We start from the raw sequence: 27,719 nt of genomic DNA on the forward strand, positions 1-27,719 counted from the left end.
CTTCCCAGTGGCTCACCCATCATGGGATTGCTCTCGCGCAAACTCGCTTAACTTCAGAATTCCTATTGAACCCAAAGTTAGTGAGCTCCCAAAAAGTCTCGTGCTAGGTAGAGATAGGAATATGCATATAAGGCTTACATTATCCACTTCCCTGAACGATGTGAGATGTTACAAAATACCCTAGAATCAAGTCACTAACAATCTCCAAAGATCCCGTCAATTCATAGGGTGATATCCTGTACAAGCATCATCTTCAACTTCCGACAACAAACGCTAATTTTTTTCATTTTTTCTGTCTAACAGGTTAGAATCATTAGATACTGTCATACCAAAGGTTTAATCTTTTTCGATTTCGTCTGGTATTTCTCCTTTTGTTTTCCTTGAAAGATTATGTTTTTGTTGTGTTGTTAGGAGTTAGGATTGGATATGGTGTTTCTGCAGCTGTGAAAGGTTTCGATTTTTTTTATTTTTTATTTTTGCAATTTTGCTGTTCAGGGCAGTGATTAAGTGGGATAAACAAGTCCAACAAGTTTTTACTGTTGGAATTTGGGTTGTTTTTGTTTTAAAGTTTTTACGGTGTTGTTAAACATAAATTTATACGTGTTTTTTTTTATTAATGAAGATGAATGATGAAGCTGTTGTTTAATATATATATATATATATATGTATGTATGTATGTATGTATGTATGTATGTATGTATTTGGGTTTATTATGCCTCACAAGCAGTGTTTGGAACGCCTCGCTATACACCTTAGAGATTTCAAACTTTGGGAGAAACCGAGAAAGTTAGTGAAACTGTTATAATTTTGTTTAAGATTGATCTCTTGTTGCTTGATTGTGATTCAATTTGAATGGCCAGTTTTGTGATTTAATTGTTTGGGAGCTAATTTTGGGGGCTACATCTATAAATAGGGCTGGAAAAAATCCCAAAAATTCCAAACCGAATCGAAAAAATCTCAAATAGAACTTCCAAAAAATTTCGGTATCCAATACTGAACCGATTCCAAAATTTCGGTACAAAAATCGGTCTCAAATTTTTGAAATTTCAGTAATCCCAAATCGAACCGAAAAAAAAAAAATATATATTATTTAATTTTTAAAAATATATTTAAAACTGTAATAGCCGTTGGGATTCTGTTGAGATTTAATCAAAGTTATCAAACCCAGTCTGACTCTCTCTCTCTTGGTCTCTTACTCTCTCGACACTCACCTCTCCCCTCAGACTCAAACTCAAACCTTCCTCACCTCACGTCACCTAGTATCTTCTGAACGGAACCTCACCACCACTCTCCTCGCCGATTTGTCTCTCCCGAATCTACCCACACCAGTCCTCATTCCTCTCAATCCTCAATCCTCACCTGAATCGCACCTTCACCCACTGTCTATACCACCCGAATCCGGCTCCTGAATCGAGCTCGGTCTCAGTCCGCATTCCTCCTCACTGCAAAAGGTAAGAAATTCCTGCCATAAACTCAACTGAAGTTCATACAAATTGTTTGATTCCCAATTCGATTAGGGATTTTGAATTTGGGTTTCTGAATTAGGAATTTTGAAAGTAGGGTTTCTGAATTAGGGCTTTTGGAATTAGGGATTTTGAATCGACGGAGAGGTTATAGAGGGAATGAGAGGTTAAAGGGGGGAGGGAGCTGGACTTAAATGTTTTCTAAAATACCTTCTGCAATCAGAGCTTTTTTACCTTTGTTTCTTTGTTCCTTGTAAAAGGATTTCGCAACTTTAGTTTCAAGTTTTCCCTTGCTGTCCTTCCTCTGTTCCGCTACCGACTTCTTTAATGTCTTCAAAATGATGGCTTTTATCTTCAACCTTTTGCTTCTTTACAGAGTATCTCTTCCCCCTCCGTTGGAAGTCCAGAGTATCAGTGCCTTCTGTACCCATTGCATACTTTTTACTTCTGTCAAAGTCTTCATTGTCAGCTTCTGTGCTTCCTAACTCAATTCATGTCCACCCTCATTCATTTCACTAGCACGGAGCCTGGTTGTAGTCATTTCCCATTCTGCACCCTATATGTCAGATGTTATCTTTTACATATAATTTCTCATGTGTGATGGCCTATATATAAGAACAAAAACAAAAAATGCATGTTACATCAGCAGGCACTGTTGAGATAAAACCACAACGGATTCCACTAACAATTGTTCATCAAAAGCTCCTCTGTACCATCCCCATGTGATTTTAGTGCAATTTGGGACCCGAGAATGCATATATATAGAGCTTGCTTATCATCCATACGTTTACAAACCCTACTACTTTTCACTTGATTTTCTTCGAGATAGTATATTTGGTGGTATGGAAGGATAAATCTGAAATAAGATATCTTAAGAAAAAAATGGTGTATTGAGCAGTTGGTTTGAATGAAGTCACTTGGATCATCATGGCATATGAAAAGGTTTACCAACAACTATATATGTAATAATGTAAAACGTGTGGGAGTCATGTTTCTACAGATGTTTATCACTACAACCGGAGCCTGGTGAAACATAATCATAATTTCTACTGTGCTATTGTGCTCATAACTAATTTTTTTGCTTTTGGGTTTGTTACTTTATTTATTTTAAAACCTTGGCTTGTAAATAATTTTTTTTCTTTTGGATTTGTTACTTAATTTATTTTTATTGCATGCATGTGTAGTAGAGATTGAATAGGCAGATGCTATTGTGCACAGATTGGTTATATGGCAAATTTTCAGCCTGGCTATATACTTGGCAGATTGGCAGATTTGTGTACAGATTGGCTTGGTTATATACTTATACGTCCAACAGATTGGCAGATTGGCAGGCTGCCTATATGACAAATTTTTAATATAAAAGGTTGATTTTTAGGCTGTAAATGGGGATTTTTGTTGTAATATTTGTGAAACCGAAATTTCGTATTTCTGGAGGAAGTGGAACATAACTGACAAGCTGTGTTTTGTAACATATCAGAGACGAAGATGGTTTTAACAGAAGAAGAAATCACAAGGCTTTACAGAGTCCGAAAGACTGTGATGCAAATGCTGAAAGATCGGAATTACTTGGTTGGAGATTTTGAGATCAACATGTCAAAAGAACAGTTCAAGGACAAATACGGAGAGAACATGAAAAGGGAAGATCTTATCATCAATAAGACTAAGCGAAGTGACAGCAACGATCAGGTGTTTCCCTGATGCTTTTTATTGCAGTGGATGTAGTACTTTAACTGTTGACGGTGTCTGATTGTTGGTTTATGTGTTTCAGATTTATGTCTTCTTTCCTGACGAACCAAAGGTTGGGGTCAAGACAATGAAGACTTATACCAACCGCATGAAATCGGAGAATGTGTTCAGAGCAATCTTGGTTACTCAACAAAGTCTGACGCCCTTTGCAAAGACCTGTATCAGTGAGATATCGGGAAAGTTCCACTTGGAGGTTTTTCTGGTGAGGTTCATTGCTTAATCTGTTGTTAGTACGAAGTTGTGTTCTTGATACCTCACGAATATCACGTTAATCAATTAAACCAGAAATATCAGAGTTCTTAGTATCAGAAATTTGAAGGCTATACACATACAAATCACCGTTGCAATTACCTGATTAGTTTGTTTATGTTCTAACTTCTAAGGGCCTTTATCTGATCAAATGCTCGTAAAAGTTTTGTTAGCTGATGAGTAGGTATGGCCCTACCTTTTAGAGGGACGGGTTGGATGCATAGGTCATCTTAATAATGTCCATTAACCAAGAGGCCTAGTTAGGGTCTTCTTGAATAATTACTTTCATTGTTTGATTTACTTTTTCTGGGTATGCAGCTTTAACTTCAGCTTTGCAAGAGAATTATTTTTACCCCACTTACAAAAAATTGGCTCCACCTATAATTGTATCAGGTGCTTTCAGTACAAACTTAAGAGGATATTAACGTTTGCTCTGTCTCTATTGATTCAGGAGGCAGAATTGTTGGTGAATATTAAAGAACACGTTCTAGTTCCTGAGCATCGGGTGCTTACAAATGAGGAAAAGAAGACTTTGCTGGAGAGGTACACTGTGAAAGAAACACAGGTCAGTGTTGCACATTGTTGTTAATCTTGCATTTACGAAATTCCGATGCTACATAAGGCATGCCATGACTTTAAATCTTGATTTATAACACTAAGAAGTGTTACAAATCTACCACCTCATTTATTCAACTGTTTGTGTTGGAATATTAACTCAAGTACAGAGTCATGCTTAATGCGTCTTAATACCATCTAAACTATTACGACAAAGTAACAAAGCCTTCTCTCTCCTCCTAATGGCTATTTTACGTTTGGTTTCCAAACGTATCTTAGCCTGCATATCTGTGGTAAATTAGGGAAATTTGCATACTAACTATTTCTCTTGTATTTGTGTTTTTTATTGTTCAGCTCCCTCGGATTCAGGTGACTGATCCAATTGCGAAATACTACGGGCTTAAGCGCGCACAAGTTGTGAAGATAATTCGACCAAGTGAGACTGCAGGGCGATATGTCACCTACCGTTACGTTATATAATTACTCTTATGTCAGCTCAACTTGATAATCTTCCATTCATAATTATGTCGGAATTGGAGCTCTAAAGCGAGCAGTTGCTGCAATCCGGATTGTAGGGAACTGAGATGATGTTTTGAACTCATTTTGTGGATTCCTCAGTACCTTATGCGATACTTTTATGTGCGCTCATGTGGACCTGAATTCTAGCTCATATGATTACGCATTACGACTTGCTAGTATTGTTCATTGTGTTTCGTGATGCAATGGCTTGCATCACGTAGCAAAAACAATCCGTTGAATTCGCGTACAATTGACCATCGAGAAGATGAGATTTCGATTAGTAAGCACAAACTTGTGGCAAAGCATGTACGTCCCAAGCTACATCAAAATTCAAGATAAGGACTCCATCCGGCTGAGTCGTCAACGGGTGCAACACTTTAAGAAATTTATAGGCAGAGTATCTAGTTTGAAGTAGCCTTGTCCTGCTGCAGAGCTGCCTTAATGAAGTCCACAACGAGCGATCCTAACTCGGCTTGATGCGAGGTGTACGAATGATTAGCGCCTTCTATAAGATGTAATTTGTGGTTAGGTATTATCTTGGCGAACTCTAAAGCATCTTCAACAGGGATGACCTCGTCGGCAGTTCCATGGATTGTCACCACCCTGTATGTAGAGAATCGCTGATAAACTTGTTCATGCGGGAAATCCAACAAAAAGAAAGGAAACATGAAACCATGAGAACCGAGTTAACTAAAGTTTGCTTGCCGGCATTCTTTGTCAATCTGAAGGCATGATTCGTGCATATCAGTACTTAGGCGATCCATCAAACTCTCCTCGGTCACACGATAATTACCATCTCCTACAAGCATAGCATCCATTAACCTTGTTAAATGCCAGCATACGCGTTGCTCGTTTTTGTGTGTTTTAAGTGTGTGCATGTGTTACTGAAAATTACGCAATTCATCTGCATACATCTGCACTCATAAACGAATTTTGCAATTCACCACACGATAGGAATTAGAAAATTACCTGACTTATTCTTAACATCAATGAACCCTTCCTTCTTGATTACTTCCATAAAGTCTTTCCCCAAGCGTTCTTCGATGCCTTTCTTCAGATCATAACGTCCAGAAACATTGACAACCGTACGAATGTCATGATAGGTAGAAGCATACAGAAGCACAGCATCGCCTCCTGTAGTAACAATTTTCAGCAATACCTTTGGTACACAATAGGAAATTACTCATTCAAAACATTCATCAATAGCATTTTGTTCTTTATTTGATCTGAATAAAATCTTACATAACGATCGTGCAAAACAATCCAATGTACCTTTACTGTGTCCAACAATTGCACTGGGTGCACGTTTTGCCACAGAGAAGTACTTGACCACAGAGTGCAAGTCATCCGCCTCTCTCCGATAGTTACCAAACTGAAAGGTGCCTTCACTTTCCCTGACAACCAAGAACCCACAACTAATGAGCATCGATGTAATCGTTAGATCTCAAACTGACAACAACGCAAACTTTGCAAGTAGGAACAGTATGGCTAAGACAGAGCCATGCTTACAGCTATGAAACAAACGAGGTCCACACAACGAAACTCTACACAAATCCTGTTATGTTCAAGAATTTCAAACCCTGTAATTCGACAGCCTTACCCATTTCCGGCAAAGTCAAAACGGAAGGAACTGATCCCTTCATTTTCCAGTGCAACAGCAAGGTTCACCATAATATAGTTTTCCTGGAAATCAAGAGACACAAGCTGTGAACTTTGCCCACAATGATGCCAAGTTGCCAACCAAGCATTACAATTTTCCACCAATGATGTGGTATTCCTTTTCTAGCGTTAGTGGGTTAGATAGTTATTAGGGGGTAGGGAACCGGTGAGGATCGAACTCGCCCAAGGTGCATTATTCTTTATCCATCAATTCTTAAACATCGTCGTCTTCAAATTACAAACTAAATCATCTAACAATCAAAGTTCGACGATAGATTGTGAACGAAATATTAGGGAAAAAAAACTTAAATTAAGAACATCCTAATCACGCTGGAAGCGAATCCAACAACAACAACAATAATAACAACACTTGATGTATCAAAAATTCAACCTTGGTGTCTCGAAAACCATGACATAAGATTACAAGGTCCGCGGAACCGGTTTCGTGTAACAATCCCACAAGCTTTTCACCGTGTTTGTTGGGTACGATGATTTTCTGTTGCTGACCCACTGAAACAAGATGGCAATAAGAACATGGAAATTCACAGACAAACATATACAACTTGAGGTGATGAAATTTCTGACCTGGGTTTTTCGCAGCTTCTGCCATTTTCAAGATTCGTTTCGGGCTGCGATTGTGGGGAAGATTAAAGTTTGGTGAAGGGAAGCTTATGGAAGTGAAAGGACTTGAGAGCAGCATACTAATTGAGATTATAAGCTAATTAACGATTAATTAATCCTCAAAGGCAGTGGAAGTTTACCTATAAACTTTTGCTTGCTGCGCGTTGCACTGCGATGCGATCTACACGGCTCCTGTGAGTTTGGAACTGGGAGAGTATCGGACCAGTCCAGTCGCGTTTTCAGGTTTTGGTCCACAATAGTTTCTTTTTTACCAGTTGGACCCTGATTCTTCATGGTGTTCTCAAAACTGCCATGTATCTATCTTTTCTTTTAGAAAATGATAAACATATATGGTTATTCAAGCAACGTATACACCATTTTTAGCTTCTCACGGGATCGTGTTTAATCATGTTTGTTGTCTTCTAACTTATTTTTTTTTATTACTCAAGCAAAATAACAATATAATATACGCTTCGACAATAGCATAGCAACACCAGCACCAACACCAACCAAAAATTTCATGCAAGTGCACTCAACCATTAGGTTGAGTAGAGGATCGGTAACATTCGTATTTATTCTTAATTGGGAGGTTTTATACTATCGGCTCACGTGGATAATGAACTTTGCATTTGGGGCTTCCAAATGTGTTGTACCTCCATGCTTGAAATTTTGATTCAAATGTGTAACTTGTATTGGAATGCAAACTTAAACACAAAACAAAAAGAAATTGTTAATGGGTCTTAACGGGTGAAACGGATGAAGCGGGTGACCAATGAGCTTAACGGGTTAGGTTTGGGTGACCTGTTAACTTAACGGGTTAGATTTTGATGACCCGTTAACTTAACGGGTCGGATGAAACCCGACCCAAACCCAATAAACTTGACTCGTTTTGCAGGTCTAGTTTGCATATCGGCCAGTGGATTGGTAGGCCATTTTCCCCATATGGCATTTTGTACTTGTACTTCATGATTGAATTCAAGTCACACATGCTCTTGATAAGAATGTTGCTTATGCTCCTATATTGTAGGTTAGAAATGGACCACAAAGCACAATCCAATTAGAAATGGACCATAAAACACAATCCAAAACAACTTTTAAGGAGCAATTAGGCTATCTCCAACTCAAGGGTTTAAAATCTCATAAATAAATGAAGTTGGGCATGCCACTTTGGATCAAAACTCAAGAGGCGCACCAACCATTGGATTTGAATGACCCTTTAGGCCGTAGAAATTGTGTCTTCCATGCGCTCGCCAGCATACAACCGTTCCTGCTGATGTTGTAGACACGCTGGGCCTGCCTCTATCTGCTCTTCAATTTGCAAGTGGTGAATTGTGGTTCCCTCGGCTCACTTGCAACTTTAACTCAATTGAAGCAATGGTCTCTCAACTAAAGATCCATTACCATTGGTCCCTCAACTCATCAAAACGTAGAACTACGGTCCCTCAACTAAAAATTCATTACCATTGGTCCCTCAACTTTAACCCAATTAGAGCAATGGTCCCCAACTTTAACTTAATTGTAGTAATGGTCTTTCCAACATAACTCATTTTGACAATATTCTGACGAAGTTGATGAAAATGACTATAGCTACACGTTTTGATGAGTTGAGAGACTCCAATTGTAGCAATGGTCATTCCAATATAAATCATTTTGACAAAATTCTAACGAAGTTAACGAAAATGACTATAGCTACACATTTTAATGAGTTGATGGACTAATGATAATATATTTTTAGTTGAGGGACCATTGCTACAATTTGATTAAAGTTGAGAGACCATTGTTATAATTTACTCTATATTAAACTCACACTAGTGTAGCAGCAATGTTGTAGATATCAAACTCAAGTTCTATTTATCATATATAAGTATCACACTTACTCAAACTATTGTATATTTAATTTAACTTGTTAAATGCAACTCATACTAGTGTAGCAATAGTATTATATGTACCAAACTTAAATTATTTGGATCATATATAAGTTTCACATTCACTCAAACTACGATGCACGTATTTAGCCTAACGTGTTAATAGGGCCTCTTGAGGCATGACATGACATGAAAATACATGTGCATTCATACCCATATACTACTAATATTAATTTATCAAATTTAATTTCTCTAATATTATTCATATGGTTGGTGATACAACGATATATTTATATTTATATTAAATAATCAGGACAATTCATGTACTTTGGTGCTTCACACGTGTGCATACTTTGTAAAGATAACGAAACTGGATCCTTTATTGAGTTAGGATGAGGATCCTCATGAGCAGCTTATTCGGACCGTTCAAACTTGATTCAACGGCTGCAATTATTATAATTTTAGATGAGCCATTTATTTGGAGCCGTTGAATCAAATTTCAACTGTTCGAATATGCTGGTCAAAGGATTCCCATCCTGAGCAAGGAGAGGATGCAGTTCCAAGATAACGATGGGTTGTTTTTTTATGTGTGGCGTGTCGTAACGTTCCAGCACTCCCATTTCTATAAAAAGTTAAAAAACCAACCCAGCAAATCAGCTACTGCACTCTTCATCCCACTCCTTTCTGATTCAATTATTCATCCTCCATTTCAACTAAATAGTCTAAATTATTACCTGAAAATCCAAACATATTCATTTCCCACGACCCCATTTCTCATAATCCAAATCAAATCATCGGTAATTGATCATCATCGTCAAAAATTTTGTTCTTTGATTTTTTTTTGTTTTGTTTCAGATTTTGGTTTTTTTGTTTTGTTTCTGTTTTTGATGAAATGAATCATACGACACTGAGATGATGAATTTGCAGAGATGGGTTTTGCCAAGAAGGAGCACGAGTTTATGAGCGCGATCGGTCTGGCTCCCGAGAATCCTGGAGGATTCATCAATGGCAACTGGAAGGCAAGCGGCCCGGTTATCTCCACTGTCACCCCTTCCAACAATCAGGTTTGTGAAATAGTAAACCTTTTAGTTTCTTTTGTTAATTATCTCCATTTTTTCATCGATGGTTGCTTTTTATTTGTTTATTTTTGCGTAAAGATGTAATTTTGATCAGAAGAACATGAAGATTTGAGTTCGATCACAAAACCCAGAATTTCGATGTTTCTGATGATGTTGTTTTTGCATTTGGATATTAGGAAATTGCAAAAGTCACGGAAGTGTCGATGGAAGATTATGAGGAGGGCCTGCGCAGCTGCAATGAGGCGGTCAAGACATGGAAGACTGTTAGTTCTTGTTATTTTTCATTTCACTTGATAAATGGTATTTGACTTTGTCTTTGTTTTGACAAAGTTAATGTATTTTTGGTGCAGCTTCCGGCACCGAAGAGAGGTGAGATTGTTAGGCAGATAGGCGACGCACTGAGAGAGAAATTGCAGCATCTTGGGAAGCTTGTGTCCCTCGAGATGGGAAAAATACTTGCTGAAGGAATTGGAGAAGTGCAGGTACGGAAGAGGATGATATCTTTGATTAAAATGTTTTGCATCTGTTGAGTAGTGAATGAGCTATGGAATTGTCCGTGAGTGTTTAAGATGGAATTTTCAGTTACTGTTGTTGTTGTCTGTCAAAATCTTTGTCAAACTTAGTAAGTAATCCTGGAGCACTAATTTTTGCAGGAAGTGATTGATATGTGTGATTACGCTGTTGGACTGAGCCGACAATTGAATGGATCTATCATACCTTCTGAACGTGAGCTCAAAGTTTATATTTCATGCTAATTTATATTCTATCATCCTTTCTCTAATTGTTAATATGTGAATTGCTTTCGGAAAATTTTAAAGCTCCAGGATGAGTGAAATTAAAATTCTGTTGCCAAGCCAGTGGTTTTTTAACTTTTGTATAATCAATATAATCCCTCTGTCTGCTTTTTGTTTGCAGGTCCGGATCATATGATGTTTGAGGTGCATTGCTAGTTCTTACGTTGAACCTTGATCGATTTGTATACTGATGGGACTTTTACTTTTTCATTTTACACAATTAGCTTGATATGTTGTAATTAACAATGATTTACATTTTTATACACCACAGGTCTGGAATCCATTGGGAATAGTTGGTGTCATCACTGCTTTCAATTTCCCATGCGCTGTTCTTGGTATGTTCCCGTTTTGCCTTAAAAGTCAGCAACATAAGTTAGTGCATGATGCTGGATCTATAGTCCATTAAGAGCATCAACGAACTTGAGGATTTAGTGTCATCATTGATCTTTGCTTCTTTATTTGTCACCATAAATTACTGAATACATTATAAATTTTATACTGTGAGATTTCCAACTGTACATTTTTCTTCCTATGGTGTCTTAGGATGGAATGCCTGCATTGCGTTAGTCTGCGGTAACTGCGTTGTCTGGTAAGTTTAAATGTCTTAATTTCAGAATTGGAGTTTTGAGCAAATCAATCATGTCAGTGCATAATATAGGCATTTAAGTGTAGTCAAAATATCTCTACTGTTTCATTGTTACACTGCGAGGTACCATAAGTAACTTGATATGATATGATATTATCTTCTCAAATAATTGAGTTTTATTGCATTATTTCATTAAGAGGATGTGGTTTTATAATGTAATGGTTTCTTTTGATTATGTTTTGCAGGAAGGGCGCACCAACAACTCCTCTGGTGACTATTGCTGTGACAAAGCTAATCGCCGAGGTTCTTAAGAGAAATAACCTACCTGGTGCTATATTCACCGCTTTTTGTGGAGGAGCAGAAATTGGTGAAGCAATAGCAAAAGACACACGGATACCCCTGGTTTCGTTCACTGGAAGTTCAAAGGTACACTGGTTACAGACATGTTCCTTTTAACATTCTTGCTCCCATCACCGTGACGCTAAGCTTCTATTCCACATTACCAAATAAATATAGGTAGGTTCGAAGGTGCAACAAATTGTCACTGAGAGATTCGGTAGATGCTTACTTGAATTAAGTGGAAACAATGCCTTAATTGTTATGGATGATGCCGATGTTGGGCTGGCAGTGCGTTCTATCTTTTTTGCAGCTGTTGGTACTGCTGGTCAGCGCTGCACAACTTGTCGTAGATTGGTAACTATTTATCTTAAAAATTCCATTTTTGGGATCTGATGTGGCTATAGGAGTTAAGGTTTCTTTCACCGTTGCTTTTGTTTGCCTTTTCTTTTTCTTGAAAGTAATATATACAAATTTGTGTGCATGTATGGCTTCACTGGAGTGCAGTATCTTCATGAAAGCATATACCAAAATTTATTAGATCAACTAGTTGGACTTTACAAGCAAGTCAAAATTGGGGATCCTTTAGAGAAGGGAACTCTAGTCGGTCCAGTACATACTAAGGCATCGAGGGAGAATTTTGAGAAGGGGATTTCAACCATAAAATCTCAGGCATGTTCTTTGTCTCTTGGAGAAGCATGAACGCCCCCTCTCCCACACACACACACCCCAGAGGAAAAATGGATCTTATGTCTTACACAACGTAATTTATTTTTTCAGGGTGGAAAGATCCTTACAGGCGGATCGGTTATAGAGTCAGATGGCAATTTTGTTCAACCAACAATTGTTGAGATTGCTTCAAATGCTTCTGTGGTGAAAGAAGAATTGTTTGGCCCCGTTCTCTATGTTATGAAGTTTAAGGTAGTCCAACTTATGAAAAGTTTATCTTGCGTTATTATTTTCTATGCGCTTCTACTCCGATAAATGTTGCGGCTTTTGTTCGAAAATATGCAGACTCTTGAAGAAGCAATTGAACTGAACAATTCAGTACCACAAGGACTGAGTAGTTCAATTTTCACAAGCAAGCCCAGTACTATTTTCAAATGGATTGGGTAAGTGTCTAAAATGGGTGATGAGATTAGAAAGTGACCAATTTTCTGACAAAGGGATATTTCAAATTACAGTGTTTTAACTGTTTGCATTCGAATACGATGCAGGCCACATGGTAGTGATTGTGGTATAGTGAATGTAAATATACCTACAAATGGAGCTGAGATTGGCGGTGCCTTTGGCGGAGAAAAGGCAACTGGCGGTGGTCGTGAAGCAGGGAGCGACTCCTGGAAGCAATATATGAGGCGTTCAACATGGTAATCTTTCATATCTAAATTGATCACATATCTAAGTTGATTGCGGGACTGTTTTATGATTGTTTCATCATTGACATGAGCAATTCTTATCCTTGACAGTACAATCAACTACGGGACTGAACTACCACTTGCTCAGGGTATAAATTTCGGCTAGTGTACCAGGCGTCACAGCAAAGCTCGGTCTAAACTCTTGGTCATGACATGTCAAGGAAAAGGTACATTCTGCCGAATCTGCTGCTGTCATGGTTACGAGTACCGTGCCAGCTTGAATGTGTGAAAAAGAAACCTTAAACAGATGTTTATGATGCTTTGGTCTCTGGCTGATGCCAGATTTCTATCTTGACAAATAAATGGAACTTTCTTTCATCTTTTTTATTGGGAAATAAAAGCAGTCTATACTCAAATGGTTGTGCTTGTGCTTTGTGGCACTTCTGCTTTTTGCTTTTGTTTAAGGTCCATTTGTGAACCGATCAAGTATACATCAAATGGGCCCAACAGATGATTGTGGTAGCAGAAAGCCTCTTTAGGCTTATCGCTGCCAAGGTTGACAGGCCGAACGAGTGTGGCCAATATCTCCTGCGATCCTTGACCACTTGTATACAACCGGTGATGAATATCTTTTCCTGACCGGATGTATGCAATTATGTGTCTGTTCTTTTCTTCATTAAACAATCGTTCTATCACTGGATACAAGATGTTTAATTTCTACCACTGGATGCATACAAGTATGTATCTCTCTCTCATCACATACTTCAAATTTTCTCCTTGTCAACCATCTAAGAAGTTGACATTGTGGTGCGTTGGCTAAATGGATTTTCCTGTCCAAATGCTACTTTCTAACAAATGGGAAATTTTATGTTTTTAAAATTTTTTTCTTTAAAAACAGACCAGCTGGTGGCTTAACCATCCACCCTTTGAGGGGGTCAGAAAGACTCATTGGAGTCTTTTAGCCTTCCCTGGCTACCATCATTTGATTCACGAGTGTCAGGAATCGAACTCAGAACGTGTCGTGTGGAATACGGACCTGAACTTCGTTTCCAACCTTTGGGCCATCTTGTGGTGGTTACAAGGGAAGTTTTGATAGCAGTACACGCACTGCAAAGTTCTAACATTCGGCCGGCCTGTACGAATGATTTAAAACCAAGCCAAGATAGATGTGTTAAGCATATAGCCAGCGTTCCGTTCGTTATTATGCATGATCAATCTAAGCGTGGGCTATTTCCGAATCAGATCTAGCCGAAGAGCTCTACCCCTATCTTACTTCTTTCATCTTTTTTCTTCGTATACGACATTAGACTCATGAGATCGGATGTATTAAATGTCACACTCAAAAATTAACTACAGCTCATGAGTCTAACACCGCATACGGAGGGGGGGGGGGGGCAGATAGAAGAATCCTCCAACCCTTCTGTTGTTAAATGCGGGGGCACCGTACTCTTCACAGTATCTATGACAGTATCTATGAAGCGTCGTTGTCCACCTCAAATGCAGTGGCATGCTAGAGTGAAGAACACAAAGGGACATGATTAGTTTAACACAAAAAAACAGAGGCCTTAATTTTTTTTTAATATGTTGTTAGATAAGAATTGCATAACAGAAAACTTCTATGATTGATTTCAAGTCGTTTCTAAGTCAAACAACCGACTAGTGAAACAAGAGAGAAGAATTATTATAAAATTCACAAATTCATGACCAAGAACAACGCGACAAAACTTAGAAAATTAATACTGAACTGACAATTATTGAGAGATTTGATTAAAAAATTAATAGTTTTAACAACACGTTTTAAATATCTTATATACTGCTCTTTATTTTTAACCATCATATTAAATAAATTAAATAAAACCAACGACCAAGCTAAAAAGATGTGCGTTTAACGTTTCCCAAAGCAAAACTATGTCAAAGCAAACAGATATCTTATTAGAGGGAACACTTCGTCAAAACTCAATTTCATAGCTAAAAACACTTAAATCACCGTTTTGAAGAAAAATAACTCATAAACTTCACTGCTACTATATCTGAATGTTACCTTATTGCATCCGATTGCACGACAAGTGACTGATTTTCTCCCGTAATCCAATTCTTTAGGTGTTTCTCGCTAACATTATCAATATTAACACTTTGACTAATAAAACCTTGGGACACGGCAAAAACCGAGGCAACAAAAGTTGGTATCGAGACGAGACTGAGTGAGTGCTGGAACAACTGCATTCTTTTAACTTTTAACCCAAAAAAGAAGAGAAAAAGAAACCTCGAACGAAGCTGGCCCAAGTTGCTAGAGTCGGTGCCATTCCACCTGTTCCCCACACTCTCCCTTTATTTTGTCGTACTCGATTTATATTTCAAGTGTTCATACTTGGGAGGGACAAATGTTTTGCTACAAGTGCGACAAAAGAGACAGACAAAACCGTCAAAGGTGTTCGTGTCTCAAACCAATTCATACAACTATGTTTGAGATGCCGCAAATTTAGTGTCTTATTTTCATGGAAGGTTTGCAACGAGTGAACTCCGTGGTTGTTTTTTTGTTGGATCAAACAACATTGTCTATAGGAAATTTCTCAGCAATTTCGTTTTGTGCTTCTATTTTCTTACCTTTTTCTTGCTCCAAATAAGCCAATTTTACACTTAACTAAAGAGGGTGTATTCAATTGGGATTTTGAAGGATTTTAATTCTTTTAATGAATTTAGGGGTATTCAATCAGAATTTTAAGATAGTTTATTAAAATCCTTAGAAATTTGGATGTATTTAATTAGGATTTTAAAGAAATTTATAACATTCAAATTGTATTAAATTATAAATTGATTTTAAAGAATTTGAAAAAGTTGAGGAATTAGAGGGAATTGGAGATATTTCATAGTGTATTTTAAGCATCTACAAATCTTCCCTCTCCCCATGAGAATTGAATCAAAATTTTATATGGAATCTTTACAAATCAATTAAACTTCATAAAAATCTATGAATTTATAAATCCGTTAAAGTCTCTCAAATTCTCAATTGAATACCCCTAAAACAGATCAGATCCAGCAAATTAGTCACTAAACCACCGCTAATTAATAATTAAACACCATAAAAATGGAAAGTTTAGTGAGGTGCATGCATTGAGGAATAGCCAGCAATGAAAATATTTAATCACTTAATGGCTCTAGATTTATTTCCATTAATCTCCCAAACCCAATAATAAAAAAAATCATCGATCTCTATCTTGTCCGAGGAGGTCTGAGTTTAAATTTTATGGACGACAGTTGTTAATTACCAAAGATAATCAAAATGGCCGAACAAATGGCTATTTGGTCTTCACTTTGCTGGAGTTGTCGAAGGAGGTCTGAGTTCAAATTTCATGGACGACAGTTGTTAAATACAGAAACAATCTAAATAAGATGAAAGAGAACATAAAATGTATTTTTAACCCATGAAATATGTACATAAAATTCTAGGAAAAAAAAAAGAACAATGATACTAATAATCCCAATTAGAGCAAGAAAAACCGACCCAAAATTACCTTAGTTCCAATTTATTACCGTATCCCAGTAAAAAACAGAGTTCCTCTATTTCACATATTTACCTTTTAATCCTTTGTTTTTTACCATTTTCACCTAGACAGAGAAGGGAAGCAACTTCCCGATCGAACAAGCGGCGGCCAGCGAACCCCTTCAACTTCCCCTAGGTTACTATCGGAATTTGACCTCAGGGCTTTCGGAGTATCCAAGCTCCGCCGGAAAATCCGACCCATGGCGAAGATGGGGTGCTCTGTTTCTTTCCGCGACCGGAACTTTTTGCAGAAATTGATGTGGCGGTTCAGGGCCTCTTCCGTGGAGATGAGCCTATCTGATCGCACCACTTCGTCTTTTACCGCCTCGACGCAGAGCCCGCAAATCCAACGGCCCTGGTAGCGGTCTCGGACGCGGGAGATGTAGGCTGGGGTGCAATCCTCTGTGAACCCGCAGGAGTGGCATTTTACGCACTGGACTTCGACTGGTGGAGGAACTGGGGATGGTTTAGTTGAGCTTTGCTGCTGGGAGTCTGTGCCTGTTATAGCCATGGAATGTAGCAGAACATTGAACTCTCTCTCTCTCTCTCTCTGTTTTATCTCTGTTTTTTTTGGAACAGAGGAGAGAGAGTGGAGGTCTATGTTAAATAGATGTGTGTGTGTGGGAAAACTAACCAACAACGCGAACCGGAGAGATTTTTCGACGGTACACGAAATAGTACATTACATGATATAAATAGTGAGATATGTGTGTTAAAAAGTTAATAATTTAAAAAATAAATTTTTTTAACATTTATATAAAAATACGTGATATACTATCTGTGTTCCGATCTCGGGACGTGTGGGTGTCTATGTATTGTATACAATTAAATTGTTTCTATAAATTAGGGGTTGTGTCATGGATTTTCTTACTATTTAACCAGGGCCTAAATTGGGTTTTTTAATCATTCTGTGACATCAGGTGGAAAATGGGTCATTGGAAATTTATGAGACTCATGGCCATAATTTTGGTAACTACCACTTTTTTTTTTTTTTTGGCCAATATTTTGTAAAAAAGAATGTAAGAAAGATCGTTCTTTTATATTATATTTTGTAAATCAAACAATGTGTCGGTTGATCGTAGGATTTTATTTTGATGATTTTAGTTTATTGCAAACATGGTTTGATTTATGCCATTTGGTTTCCTCGATTAATTGGTGTGTTGAGTTTTTTTTTTCCTGCAAATTTGTTTGTAATTTAATAATTGAAAAAACGTAGACTGTTTTATTTATTTATTTATTTTTTTTTTCGAGTTTTGGTGGGTTAATTTTGTTAAAAAAACAAAATTTTGGTGGGTTACGAGCGGCATATGCGGAAATTAAATGATTAAATTTTTAACATATTAAATAGAATAATTCTAAGGTAGACCAAATTTTTAGATAGTGGAATCCACATTATAACCAGCGAATCGGTAAGAATGATAACCAATGAATCTGAAAGACAAGTAGAAAAATGCGAGAATGAAAGATAGCTACATTTCCCTGAATATTCCAATGAATGAAATTTTGGGATCTTATGAGAATTTGGCTTGGAAAGGGTGATATGTTGTGTGCCTATGAGTACGTAAGGCCTTGTTTGGTAGTTAAGATAAGTAGTATGATCGAATTTCGGTATTGAAAAGTGATTAGGGTTGGTTCTAATCTCACCATAATCTAATCATGTGTATTTTTTGTCATTAGGGTTACTTCGACCTCGTGGCTAATCAAACCCTTTGGCCAATCTCTACATTCTAGAGATTTTAGCCGATAAATCTTTTCATTGTATCTTTGACAGCAACCTAATGGTTAAAAACTCCGGAATATACCAAAAAATCTGATATGTTTAACCCTAAAGTCTTGTTTGGCATGCAAGTTTTTGTGAGAAAAGCAAAGAGTGACTGGCTTTCCCGGTCTCTCGATAGGATTATCCTGACAACTGCAGTTTTGTTTCGCATAAAAAATATGAAGCCACACAGAACATAATCCCCATCTTATCACCCTTATCGCAATATTCTTGGAGATATACCAGACAGGCCTCATGGCTCTCAAACATTTGCTCACTCCATTTTCTGGCTTTCTGTTGGCATGTTTGGTTGCCTTCTCTCTCCAAATCTACTTCTCCCCAATATCGCCAGATTCACTTCACCTCCCTCCACCTTCCCACCTTCCCCAAAACAACTTATTACAGGTTTCGTAATCATTTTGGTTTCAGTTCTCAAACGGAAACCTCACAGCTGGCCGTTTCATAACCATTTTGTTTTCAGTTTTCATAACTGTTTGGTAACAGAACTGAGGGACCGAAAATGAAATGGTTAGCATACGGGCCACGAGCTTTTTGTTTGAAGTATATACTTGTAACCATGGTGTTTGTTTCTGATTTTTATTATTTTTTTGGGTTTATGTAGAAAGTGATTAAACTTGGGGATGGAGTGCTTCTGGAACCGGAAGATGTTGATGTGGATAAGGAAGGCACACTCTATACAGCAACCAGAGATGGTTGGATCAAAAGGCTTCACAAAAATGGGAGTTGGGAAAACTGGAAGAAGGTGAATACTGATACAACTCTTGGAATCACATTCACAAAAGATGGTGATCTTGTTGCATGTGATACTGATCAGGTAAGAGCATAACATTCTGACCCAAAAATGGAGAAAAATATATGCACCCAGAGATTTATTTATATGTCTCGATCTTGCTCTTCACGTAACTTTTTCGTTCTCACTCACAAAGGTAGAGCTATGAAGGGACCACAATGGTTCCAGGCTAACCTGTCATTTTCTCCATAAGAGTCAGGGCCCAAATCCGATGTTTTTAGTTTAATTTGTTTCATCAGGTTAGACTTGAGATTGGTGGCTTGCTCGTGGGTTTTGAGGAGAAGGGAGAGATGAAGAAAGTCAAAGAGGCTTGGGGTTTATGTTTAAAGAAAATGATGATGAGACCATAGCAAACTCTAGACGACAATGGCAAGTTGCTCACCACACAACATAGTAATTTTTGTAAGATTAGGAAAGTGTTTCAGATTGAGACTTTGGGCCCTTTTAGGCTAAAATTTTGACTCTCTCACTGCTCACTCAACACGCTTAGTCACATAATAAGTGAGATAGAGAGATAGAGCAAACCCTTTAAACCTTAAGTCTCCGCTTACACTATCTCACTCACGAGACTTCTAACGTATCACACTGATTCACCTAATGAGTGAGATACAGAGTAAACCGTTTAACCGTAAATCGCTAATTACTGATAAGAATCTACATTGCAATACTTGATTTTGATTGTTGCCCCTTGTATGTGTAGGGTTTGCTGAAGATTACTGAAGCTGGTGTGACTGTTCTCACTTCACACGTTAATGGGTCCAAAATAAGGTAACACAATCTATCCTAAACCACCAAACGCTATTGCATGTTAGTCCGGAGGGAATGTCTTGAACAATCACCTATTTTAATGCGTCATCTACTTTTTCGATTGGAGAACTAAAATTTATATATTTGACCCGTTATTCATTATAAAACATGTGAAATTTTTTACATGCAAAAAAGTTAAAATTGTACGAAATACATATAGAAATATTATATTTACATACTTCAAATTACTTCTTTCAAGTTATTTTAATTTTTAAATATTTTTTATCAAGTGTTAATAATATGTAAAAAATATTAAAATATTAAAAAAAATGTAAGAAAAGTAATTTGAAATGTGAATATAATCTCTCTACGTATAAACAAGTTATCGAGGGTCAGGAAAATAATAAAAAAAGAAAAAATAAAAGCGTGAAAATCATTTTTCTTGAGCAATCGCTGAATATTTTTCCCGAGGCACAGATCTACTCTCGAGGTAAAAAGTAAAAAGTAGATGAATAGGTAGTCAGTGATTCCATCCGACTGTGGAAAATGACTGGACAGCAATGTGTTCACTTGGAAAACAACATCCATGTGCAAGCCATGCCCAATACAATTCTGATGTGACACCACCAGAACATTACTAATAAGGTCATCTTATAACATACTGTGAGGTGCGGCAGTTTCCTCACGAAATGGGTTCTCTCTAGGCTCTAACAAATCGGATCATGTGGAGCAAATAATCTTAACTGTTTATGTAAAATCGCGTGGTTAAGATCATTTTTTTCTTTTAACTTTCTCACTCTTTCTCCTCAACATCGTTATCTTCTACTTTGGCGGCCATCGGCAAAGCAAAACCGCAGAGAAATAAAAAAAGAAGAAGAAAATGAGAGGGGTTGAAGGTCGGAGAATTATGGAGTTGGAATTGGGGTGTGAGAAGGAGGGGGAGGTGGGTGATAGTAGGGAGATCCGCAGGATCCAGATGGTTTGGATTTGGAGATAAGTTTCCATGAAATGGGGACTTGTACTTAGTTATTAGACACTTCATTAAAAGAATGATTTATGTGGAACGAATTGTCATGTGATATCTTGATTAGTAATGTGTTTTTATGTATAAGTTTTTCCGAACATAATGATTTATTATTAAACTAAAAAGTTACAATGATGATTAATTCGTTTCATCTAAACTGCTCTTGTATAATAAAACTATAAAGTAAGGAATCTTTTTCTTAATATTGGGACCGATTGCGAAATGTCATACAAACATCATGGTTTGTTGGTTTGTAAGATGAATCCATGACTGTTGCCATCGAAGTTTGGTACTGTTTTTTCCTTTCAACTAAAGAGAAATGAAAAAAACATGATTCAGTTGAGACCATGTCCAACCAAGAATTTATTCCACCTGTATTTTTCATGGAGCTAGAGTTTAACAATATGGTCCAAATGGCTCATGGGTCCACAATTCTGCCATATGCATGTGATTCTTATCCCAAAATAGTACAAAATGTTAGCACAAGTTGGAAAATACTTTAGTGGTGCTAAGATTAGTCGTTACACGTTTTCAGACTGATCTGACTAGTCTTATTTTATGGGATTCACAATTATAAATGGTCGGAAATGGATCATATGTGCATACGCAATTGATCTTAACATTTCTTGTACGAATACATAGATGACTGACTTTTAGCTATTTTACTTTGCAGATCCTACAATCATTAATGGCCAAAATTAGCTCACGTGTGCATAAAATTGTCGCACAATGAAACTTAATACCGAACATATTTAGCTATGTTTAGTACTAAAAACATTGAATTCACTGGTGGTTGTTTGTTGCTTCAGGTCATGTCTCTAGTTATGTATTGACTGATCCTAACATTTCTCAAAACCAAAAACACAGGCCCAATGAATGAACATATGTCGATGTTTCCTAAAGTTATAACTTACATGTTGAACACAATCAGATTTGCAGATGATGTGATTGAGGGACCAGATGGTAGTCTATATTTTAGTGTTGCAAGCACCAAATTTGGGCTCCATGATTGGTATCTTGACGTGCTAGAGGCAAAACCCCATGGGCAGCTGCTCAAGTATGATCCATCATCCGGAGAGACTTCAATCCTACTTGATCATTTGGGATTTGCTAATGGTGTTGCAGTTTCAAAAGACCAAGATTATCTGGTGGTCTGTGAAACATGGAAGTAAGTTGTGATGTAACACTTCTTTCTCACTCTATATTTTGGATAAGAAAAAAGTAATTCTATTTTGACACACAATGCTGACCACATTGCAGACACACTCGACTCTAATACAGGCGGGTCTCATACATAATTGTATGGCGCACCTCTGTTTGAGAGTGTGTCAGCAATCTTATGTGTCTAAATAACATTATCGATATGAAAAGTGTGTGGCAACCAATTAAAGTATGTTCATGCTTAGATTTAGGTGTTTAAGGTATTGGCTGGAGGGAAAGAACAAAGGGAAGACAGAGATCTTCGTTGAGAATCTTCCTGGTGGACCTGACAACATCAATCTTGCTCCAGATGGGTCTTTTTGGATTGCTCTACTTCAGGTAATACAATCCTAACTGTTCGGAGAGCGTTCGTGTATCTTATGTGGTTTTTGTTGATATAACGGTTCAAACAATATTCGTATGTCATACGCGTTTTTATGATTTGTGCGTGAATGACGCAGTTGACTAGGGAAGGGTTTGAGTTTGTGCACACCTCCAAAGCAGCCAAGCACTTAGTAGCAGCGTCGCGGAAACTGACTGAACTAGTGAGCGCAATGCGAACAGAAGCGATGGCGGTGAATGTGGCAGCTGACGGCAAGATTATCAAGAAACTTATGGATCCTGATGGAAGCGTGATATCCTTTGTGACAAATGCTTTGGAGTTTGAGGATCATCTTTACTTGGGAAGCCTGAATACTAACTTCATTGGCAAGCTACCACTGAAAGATGCATAATATGAATCAGAGTGAATAAGAAGCTTGTAGGAAGAATGAAGAACCGGTTTTTCTTGACTTTTTCATCCCCGAAACGCATAAGCCATGCTTGTTTTTAGGTAATCTGATTCTGAATGCTGTTTCGGCATGAAATAGCATTTACATCAAGGTGGAACAAGTATCGAATATGTAATTCCCGCGATCCAATCTAGAAATAAACGGAAGTAGATTTACATCGTCTCCTCAACTTTTTCTTTGTGCCCAGCATAAATCGGTACAAATGCATAAAACCAAGACATTCAACCTAATGCAACCTCATTTTCTTCAACCCTTTCTCTTGAACTCCGTTTGGTGACTGCTTTTCCGACGCGCTTGAGCTGATGTCTTTTGCCTTTCTGGTGTTGATGAACTCTGAGAAGGATGGAATTGATGGAAGAGTTATACTCGGGGAAGCACTTTCCGTTGGTGACACAGCCACAGAATTTTCCGATCTAACACTGTTGTGGGAGTCACCGCTGGCAGCTTCTGTTGTTCCATCCACCGAAGGTGATGGTGTTGCAGAAGGTTCTGTTTTGGGCCGAGCATTATCTGATGGGGAACAGTTAATGGTTCCAAGGCGATTAGTTAAGGCAGTAGAATCTGCAGTTGATAACCACCTCACCGTACTCGCCACTTGAGAATAATAAAATGATTTCCCAGTTTTCTTATACTTGTTGTAACACTCATTTTCGAGGAAAGAGGCCGATTTTTCCACTTCAATCCTGCACAGAAGATTGTCAACTTTTAGAACCTACAGATAGAAGGATATTCCATAGTTGCGAGAGAATTTAAAATCTCAAGTGTTTAACTGGTTTGTTGCATATAACGATATAATACATCAGACACCAGTAAATGCTTACGCTAAGTTCCCAAGCCGCTGCTGACCCTGTTTGAGAGAAGTTTGTAATCTTTGCTTGCTTGCTTCCCTCAGCGTATCAGATATAGCATTCTTGTCGGCTTTATTCATCTGTCCTCAAATTAGGCAATAATAGGTATTCAGGGGAAAAGATAAAATTAAATAATAACAAAAAAACGGCAAAACTTAATCAGATCGAACCTGCTTATCAGAAGATTTATCCTTGTAATATCTTTCTTCTAAACGCTGCAAGCACTCAATCTTTTCATTGAATCCCAACTTTGCTGGCAACTTTGACCTGGCAAGGTTCTTGGCAGCAAGACCATCTGCGATTTGACGAAGACAATGAATGAGATACATAAACTTGCAGTGTTCTTTGAATCCCCCTTTTCTCTCCCAAAAGAAGTAAAAAGAGAACTATGTTGTAAAAAATATACCATCGGAATCAGATATGTCCTCCTCAGAACAATCTTCATCATCACGATTCCAGAATTCAGAGGTTTGATCTTCATTTATCACATCTGAGGAGCTGAAATTGACAGACATTAATGAATAAGCAAGCACCGGAGTTACTATTCAATGAACCTTAGACCTGCTAATAAAAAAATTCAAATATCAGGACTAGGTAAAAAGAGAGCACCTGCTCATAAAAATTCGAGATGAACCAAATTTTTGCCGAGCGACACAAGTACTTGTGAGCTCCTCTAAATACTTGGCCACTAGGTTTGGATGTTTACAGGCATCACATGCTTTCTTACATAGTGATGCAGGTACCTGTTTCGAATGATGTCAGTACGTAGCTCTTTTGGAGCACTGATCTTGCACTCTAAAGCACAATGAAGCAAAAGTTTCACTAGGTTATACTACCTGTTCACCAAAAGTCTCAAGAATCTTTTTTCTACGACATCCAGAACCCTCACAATACTCGACCATCTGCATGTTTTTGAAATCAGATTCCAAAAAACAATATTCATAAAGAGTTCATTCACAGACAAAAAACAATTTATTGGCTTTACCTGCTGGAAGTCGGTCAGAGTTTTCTTTGACAACTCTTCCCGTGAGTTGGAGACCTTTGACTTCTTGTTATCAGCATTGCTTAGAATAAATTTCTACAAAAATAATTTGAAAAAAAAAAAAAAAATGAAGTGAACAATGAAACCAAGTATAGACCAGCATTGGAGTTGCTAGTAGACAGTCTTATCTAACCAACCATTTTTTTGCAATCATCAATTCCATAGTACAAAAGGCTTCTGGAGAGTTGTTGATCACGACCAGCTCTACCCGACTCTTGGTAGAAGGATTCCATTGACTTGGGAATATTAAAATGACAAACAATTCTGACATCTCTTCTATCTATGCCCTTAAAATTAACCACAAGCCATCAAAGGCACATCAGATCTGGTAAACATTATCTCCAACACGGAGAGAAGAAAAACAAAACAAAAAATTATTGTAAGAGTTTTTAAATAAATGGTAATTCAGTTTCATACCATCCTGAAGGGTCACCAAAAGCACAATTACTGTCCATGCACCAGAATAAGCTCCAAACGCATACATAAAAGACAAAGAGGCAAGGACATCACAATAACAATCATGAGCTGGGAGCAAAAAGATGAATTCCCCTCACCCACACACCCAAAAGAAAGAAAAACAAAAAACAAAGGTTTAATTTATATATACAATCATACCCAAAAGCCACCGTTGCCACAACAACTTGTATCTTAGAGGAAATCCAATTATCTAGGACAGAACTTCGTAACTTATCATTCAACCCTGCATGATAAGCTGAAAGAAGCAAAAGACTAAGAATTATATATATTATAAGTGAATAAAAACACAAGGGTATATGAGCAATTAATTTACAATGCCAAAACATTTGATTTACCAGCACATGAAATTCCACTCCGTGATAGATGAGCAGACAACTCGTCACACATTGTACGTTCAAGGCAGTAAACAATTGCACAAACATCTCCGCTAGATTTTAGCACACCAGACAGATCAGCATAGACATCATCTAAAAGATCTTTGTATCGAACTGCATTATAGAGAAATCTGGTCAGATTTGTCCATATGCATGTGATGCAAGGTAATAAATATTAGCTAAGAGACAATACAAAACAGGATCTGAATCAAGTCATAGACGCAGGGTGAACCTTCATAATGTATATTAGGACGATTGAAAGAAGATCTTAGGGTTAATGGATTATGAAGGCACAAGGACTCTATCACATCCATCTGAACTCTGCACAACAAAAGAATTTGATGATCAAAGAATATAATTAGCCAGTTCCTCTCACTTTAAAAAGAAGATATACTGCTCTATAAATCTACAGACGAATTAAAAAATAAATGGTAAAGACGAGCTAATTTTCTATACAGAGTGTGACAAAAGACTCACTTAGGAACGGCTGTAGCTGTTAGAGCCAATATTGGTACACCTGGGAGGTGGCTCCTTAGAGATGACAGCTTACGGTAGCTAGGCCTATTTCAATACAGCAATTAAGGAGACAGAGAACCAAAAGAAAGCATGTCAGAGTTTCTATGGCGTATAGATCAACATTGTAGCGCTTCACTCTCACTTTATTCGAATACTAATGATAGGGAAGTTGACTTAAATAGGTCATGAAATCTAGCAGTATGTCTGATAGGGATTAGGGTTATGCTGGCATTTGATTTTTACTACCACTAGTAAGGTTCTTAGACAGTTTTGGTTTTCTTAGTGCATTCACTTAAGAGTTTCTGATGATTTATAATCCCCCAATCGTGTGGATCAAACATAATAAATGATAAATGTGGAAGAGACAATATATCTATTACAAACCTGAAATCGTGGCCCCATGAAGAGATGCAATGTGCCTGAAATTTTTGAAAAAGAGATGTAACTTAAACAAAAGCTGAAAAATTGTCAAGGAAAACTCAAACATTCACATACACTAGTTATCGGCACAAAAACAATCTAGCGTCACACCTCATCTATGGCAATGAGATTCAACAACCCTCTCGTGTGAATCTTTGTCAGCTTCATCATAAATCCAGATGTTGCTATCAATTCGGGGGTCACATAAAGCAGCCTCAGAGATGGTTTTCCAGAGTCAAGGTCTTCATGAATCTTAATGCAAAAGAGAGACATCAATGTTCTCATGCATAAAATTTACATAGGCTCCAATATTTTTTGATCCCAGTGGAAGTCATTTTGATGCAAAGCAAGAAAGACGTCATAAACCCGAACTCTACCTTATTTTTGGTTTGGGTTGTCTGAGTCGAGGAGAGATACTCTGCAGAAATTCCTTTCTCCTTCAATGCCATCACTTGGTTTTCCTGGTCAAATAAGAAACATACCAAAATCCCACACTCAATTCTCAAGCATGAAAGTTACCGAAATTCGACCAAGAGCAATCATAGGCCTACCTACCATCAAGGCTGCACACAAAATGCAAAACAAAAATTGAGTCAAGTTCAACATTTTCATTTGCTAAAACATGTAAACATCAAGCATGATATGTAATGCACTTATACACACACATAAATTTACACACAATTCACCTATTAAAGGACAGACAACAAGCACGATTCCGGTTTTCTTGGCGAGAGCCGGTATCTGATAACACATGGATTTCCCGCCACCAGTGGGCATAAGACAAAAGCAATCTCTCCCTGCAACCCACAAAACACAAAATCAAAAAATGGGGTTTTTCCAAAGTCAGCTGTAAACATTTTCCCACATTTTCTCAGCAACCAAACAAGCAATTCTATACCGCACTGAGTAAAATGTAAATAAAATATACATAATATACCTGATAGAACAGCTTCAATGGCTTCCAATTGCTTCCCTCTGAATTCAGGATGCCCAAAATGCCACCTCAGCAGCTTCACCAGAGCTTCCTTTCCCAAACTCTGATTCTTGCTACTGCCGCTCGCATTCTGCAACGGCAATGGCGATTTCTTCATATTTCGTTTTTTTTCACCTGCTCGGATATCCCTGTCTCCAAACACCACCCAATTGAAATCCGATGAACTGTTATCCCTTAACCTTTAGAAAAGCTAATTGCTTGGATACTTGTATCGGATGAAGACCTTTTTCTCTGCATTTCACAGATTACAGAAGAAGCTGGTCGTCATTCGCGAAGCTAGCTTTGTGAGGGTAAGAGAGACGAAGAGGTCGATATTATGGGCCTAAATATTGGGCCGAACCGGAGTCC

At 37.7% G+C, this 27,719-nt stretch overlaps 6 protein-coding genes across 9 annotated transcripts; 3 read left to right on the plus strand and 3 right to left on the minus strand.

Moving 5' to 3' along the window:
- Positions 1-1,183: 1,183 nt before the first annotated feature.
- Positions 1,184-4,695, plus strand: LOC137746890 (DNA-directed RNA polymerases II and IV subunit 5A-like). Of its 2 annotated transcripts, XM_068486909.1 has the most exons (6): positions 1,184-1,451; positions 2,726-2,826; positions 2,941-3,149; positions 3,232-3,411; positions 3,910-4,023; positions 4,368-4,695. In XM_068486909.1, the coding sequence occupies exons 3-6, from the start codon at positions 2,949-2,951 to the stop codon at positions 4,491-4,493; spliced, it is 621 nt and encodes a 206-aa protein (XP_068343010.1). In that variant the 5' UTR covers positions 1,184-1,451; positions 2,726-2,826; positions 2,941-2,948; the 3' UTR covers positions 4,494-4,695. The 2 variants fall into 2 exon arrangements, with proteins under 2 accessions (XP_068343010.1, XP_068343009.1); XM_068486908.1 differs by lacking the exon at positions 2,726-2,826.
- Positions 4,696-4,782: 87 nt separating this feature from the next.
- On the minus strand, positions 4,783-7,117 carry LOC137746889 (uncharacterized). Of its 2 annotated transcripts, XM_068486907.1 has the most exons (8): positions 6,953-7,117; positions 6,777-6,820; positions 6,583-6,701; positions 6,133-6,215; positions 5,805-5,926; positions 5,502-5,666; positions 5,238-5,331; positions 4,783-5,135 (listed from the first exon to the last, which is right to left on the minus strand). In XM_068486907.1, exons 2-8 carry the CDS (start codon positions 6,799-6,801, stop codon positions 4,934-4,936), a joined length of 810 nt encoding a protein of 269 aa, XP_068343008.1. In that variant the 5' UTR covers positions 6,802-6,820; positions 6,953-7,117; the 3' UTR covers positions 4,783-4,933. The 2 variants fall into 2 exon arrangements, with proteins under 2 accessions (XP_068343008.1, XP_068343007.1); XM_068486906.1 differs by lacking the exon at positions 6,953-7,117 and having other exon boundaries at positions 6,777-6,937.
- A 2,188-nt stretch (positions 7,118-9,305) lies between these two features.
- LOC137747442 (aldehyde dehydrogenase family 7 member A1) lies at positions 9,306-13,243 on the plus strand. Its single transcript, XM_068487550.1, has 15 exons — positions 9,306-9,474; positions 9,605-9,741; positions 9,933-10,019; positions 10,107-10,238; positions 10,410-10,482; positions 10,672-10,694; positions 10,822-10,885; positions 11,094-11,139; positions 11,382-11,562; positions 11,653-11,829; positions 11,980-12,144; positions 12,253-12,393; positions 12,487-12,584; positions 12,690-12,839; positions 12,939-13,243. Exons 2-15 carry the CDS (start codon positions 9,607-9,609, stop codon positions 12,991-12,993), a joined length of 1,527 nt encoding a protein of 508 aa, XP_068343651.1. The 5' UTR covers positions 9,306-9,474; positions 9,605-9,606; the 3' UTR covers positions 12,994-13,243.
- Positions 13,244-16,429: 3,186 nt separating this feature from the next.
- On the minus strand, positions 16,430-16,879 carry LOC137747729 (uncharacterized). Its single transcript, XM_068487887.1, has one exon. It carries the CDS (start codon positions 16,877-16,879, stop codon positions 16,430-16,432), a length of 450 nt encoding a protein of 149 aa, XP_068343988.1.
- A 1,344-nt stretch (positions 16,880-18,223) lies between these two features.
- On the plus strand, positions 18,224-22,855 carry LOC137747345 (protein STRICTOSIDINE SYNTHASE-LIKE 4-like). Of its 2 annotated transcripts, none has more exons than XM_068487440.1 (6): positions 18,224-18,532; positions 18,750-18,962; positions 19,639-19,706; positions 21,641-21,877; positions 22,116-22,248; positions 22,371-22,855. In XM_068487440.1, the coding sequence occupies exons 1-6, from the start codon at positions 18,383-18,385 to the stop codon at positions 22,641-22,643; spliced, it is 1,074 nt and encodes a 357-aa protein (XP_068343541.1). In that variant the 5' UTR covers positions 18,224-18,382; the 3' UTR covers positions 22,644-22,855. The 2 variants fall into 2 exon arrangements, with proteins under 2 accessions (XP_068343541.1, XP_068343542.1); XM_068487441.1 differs by having other exon boundaries at positions 18,750-18,890.
- On the minus strand, positions 22,811-27,636 carry LOC137747346 (ATP-dependent DNA helicase Q-like 3). The gene is made up of 19 exons (XM_068487443.1): positions 27,315-27,636; positions 27,064-27,174; positions 26,933-26,940; positions 26,755-26,838; positions 26,489-26,629; positions 26,342-26,376; positions 25,919-26,002; positions 25,674-25,762; positions 25,403-25,555; positions 25,206-25,302; positions 25,008-25,011; positions 24,728-24,877; positions 24,534-24,626; positions 24,385-24,450; positions 24,158-24,291; positions 23,955-24,046; positions 23,719-23,843; positions 23,522-23,628; positions 22,811-23,383 (listed from the first exon to the last, which is right to left on the minus strand). Exons 1-19 carry the CDS (start codon positions 27,466-27,468, stop codon positions 22,927-22,929), a joined length of 2,184 nt encoding a protein of 727 aa, XP_068343544.1. The 5' UTR covers positions 27,469-27,636; the 3' UTR covers positions 22,811-22,926.
- Between the last annotated feature and the right edge of the window lie 83 nt (positions 27,637-27,719).

Source organism: Pyrus communis, chromosome 10 (genome assembly GCF_963583255.1).
Source record: "Pyrus communis chromosome 10, drPyrComm1.1, whole genome shotgun sequence".
Lineage (NCBI taxonomy): Eukaryota > Viridiplantae > Streptophyta > Magnoliopsida > Rosales > Rosaceae > Pyrus > Pyrus communis.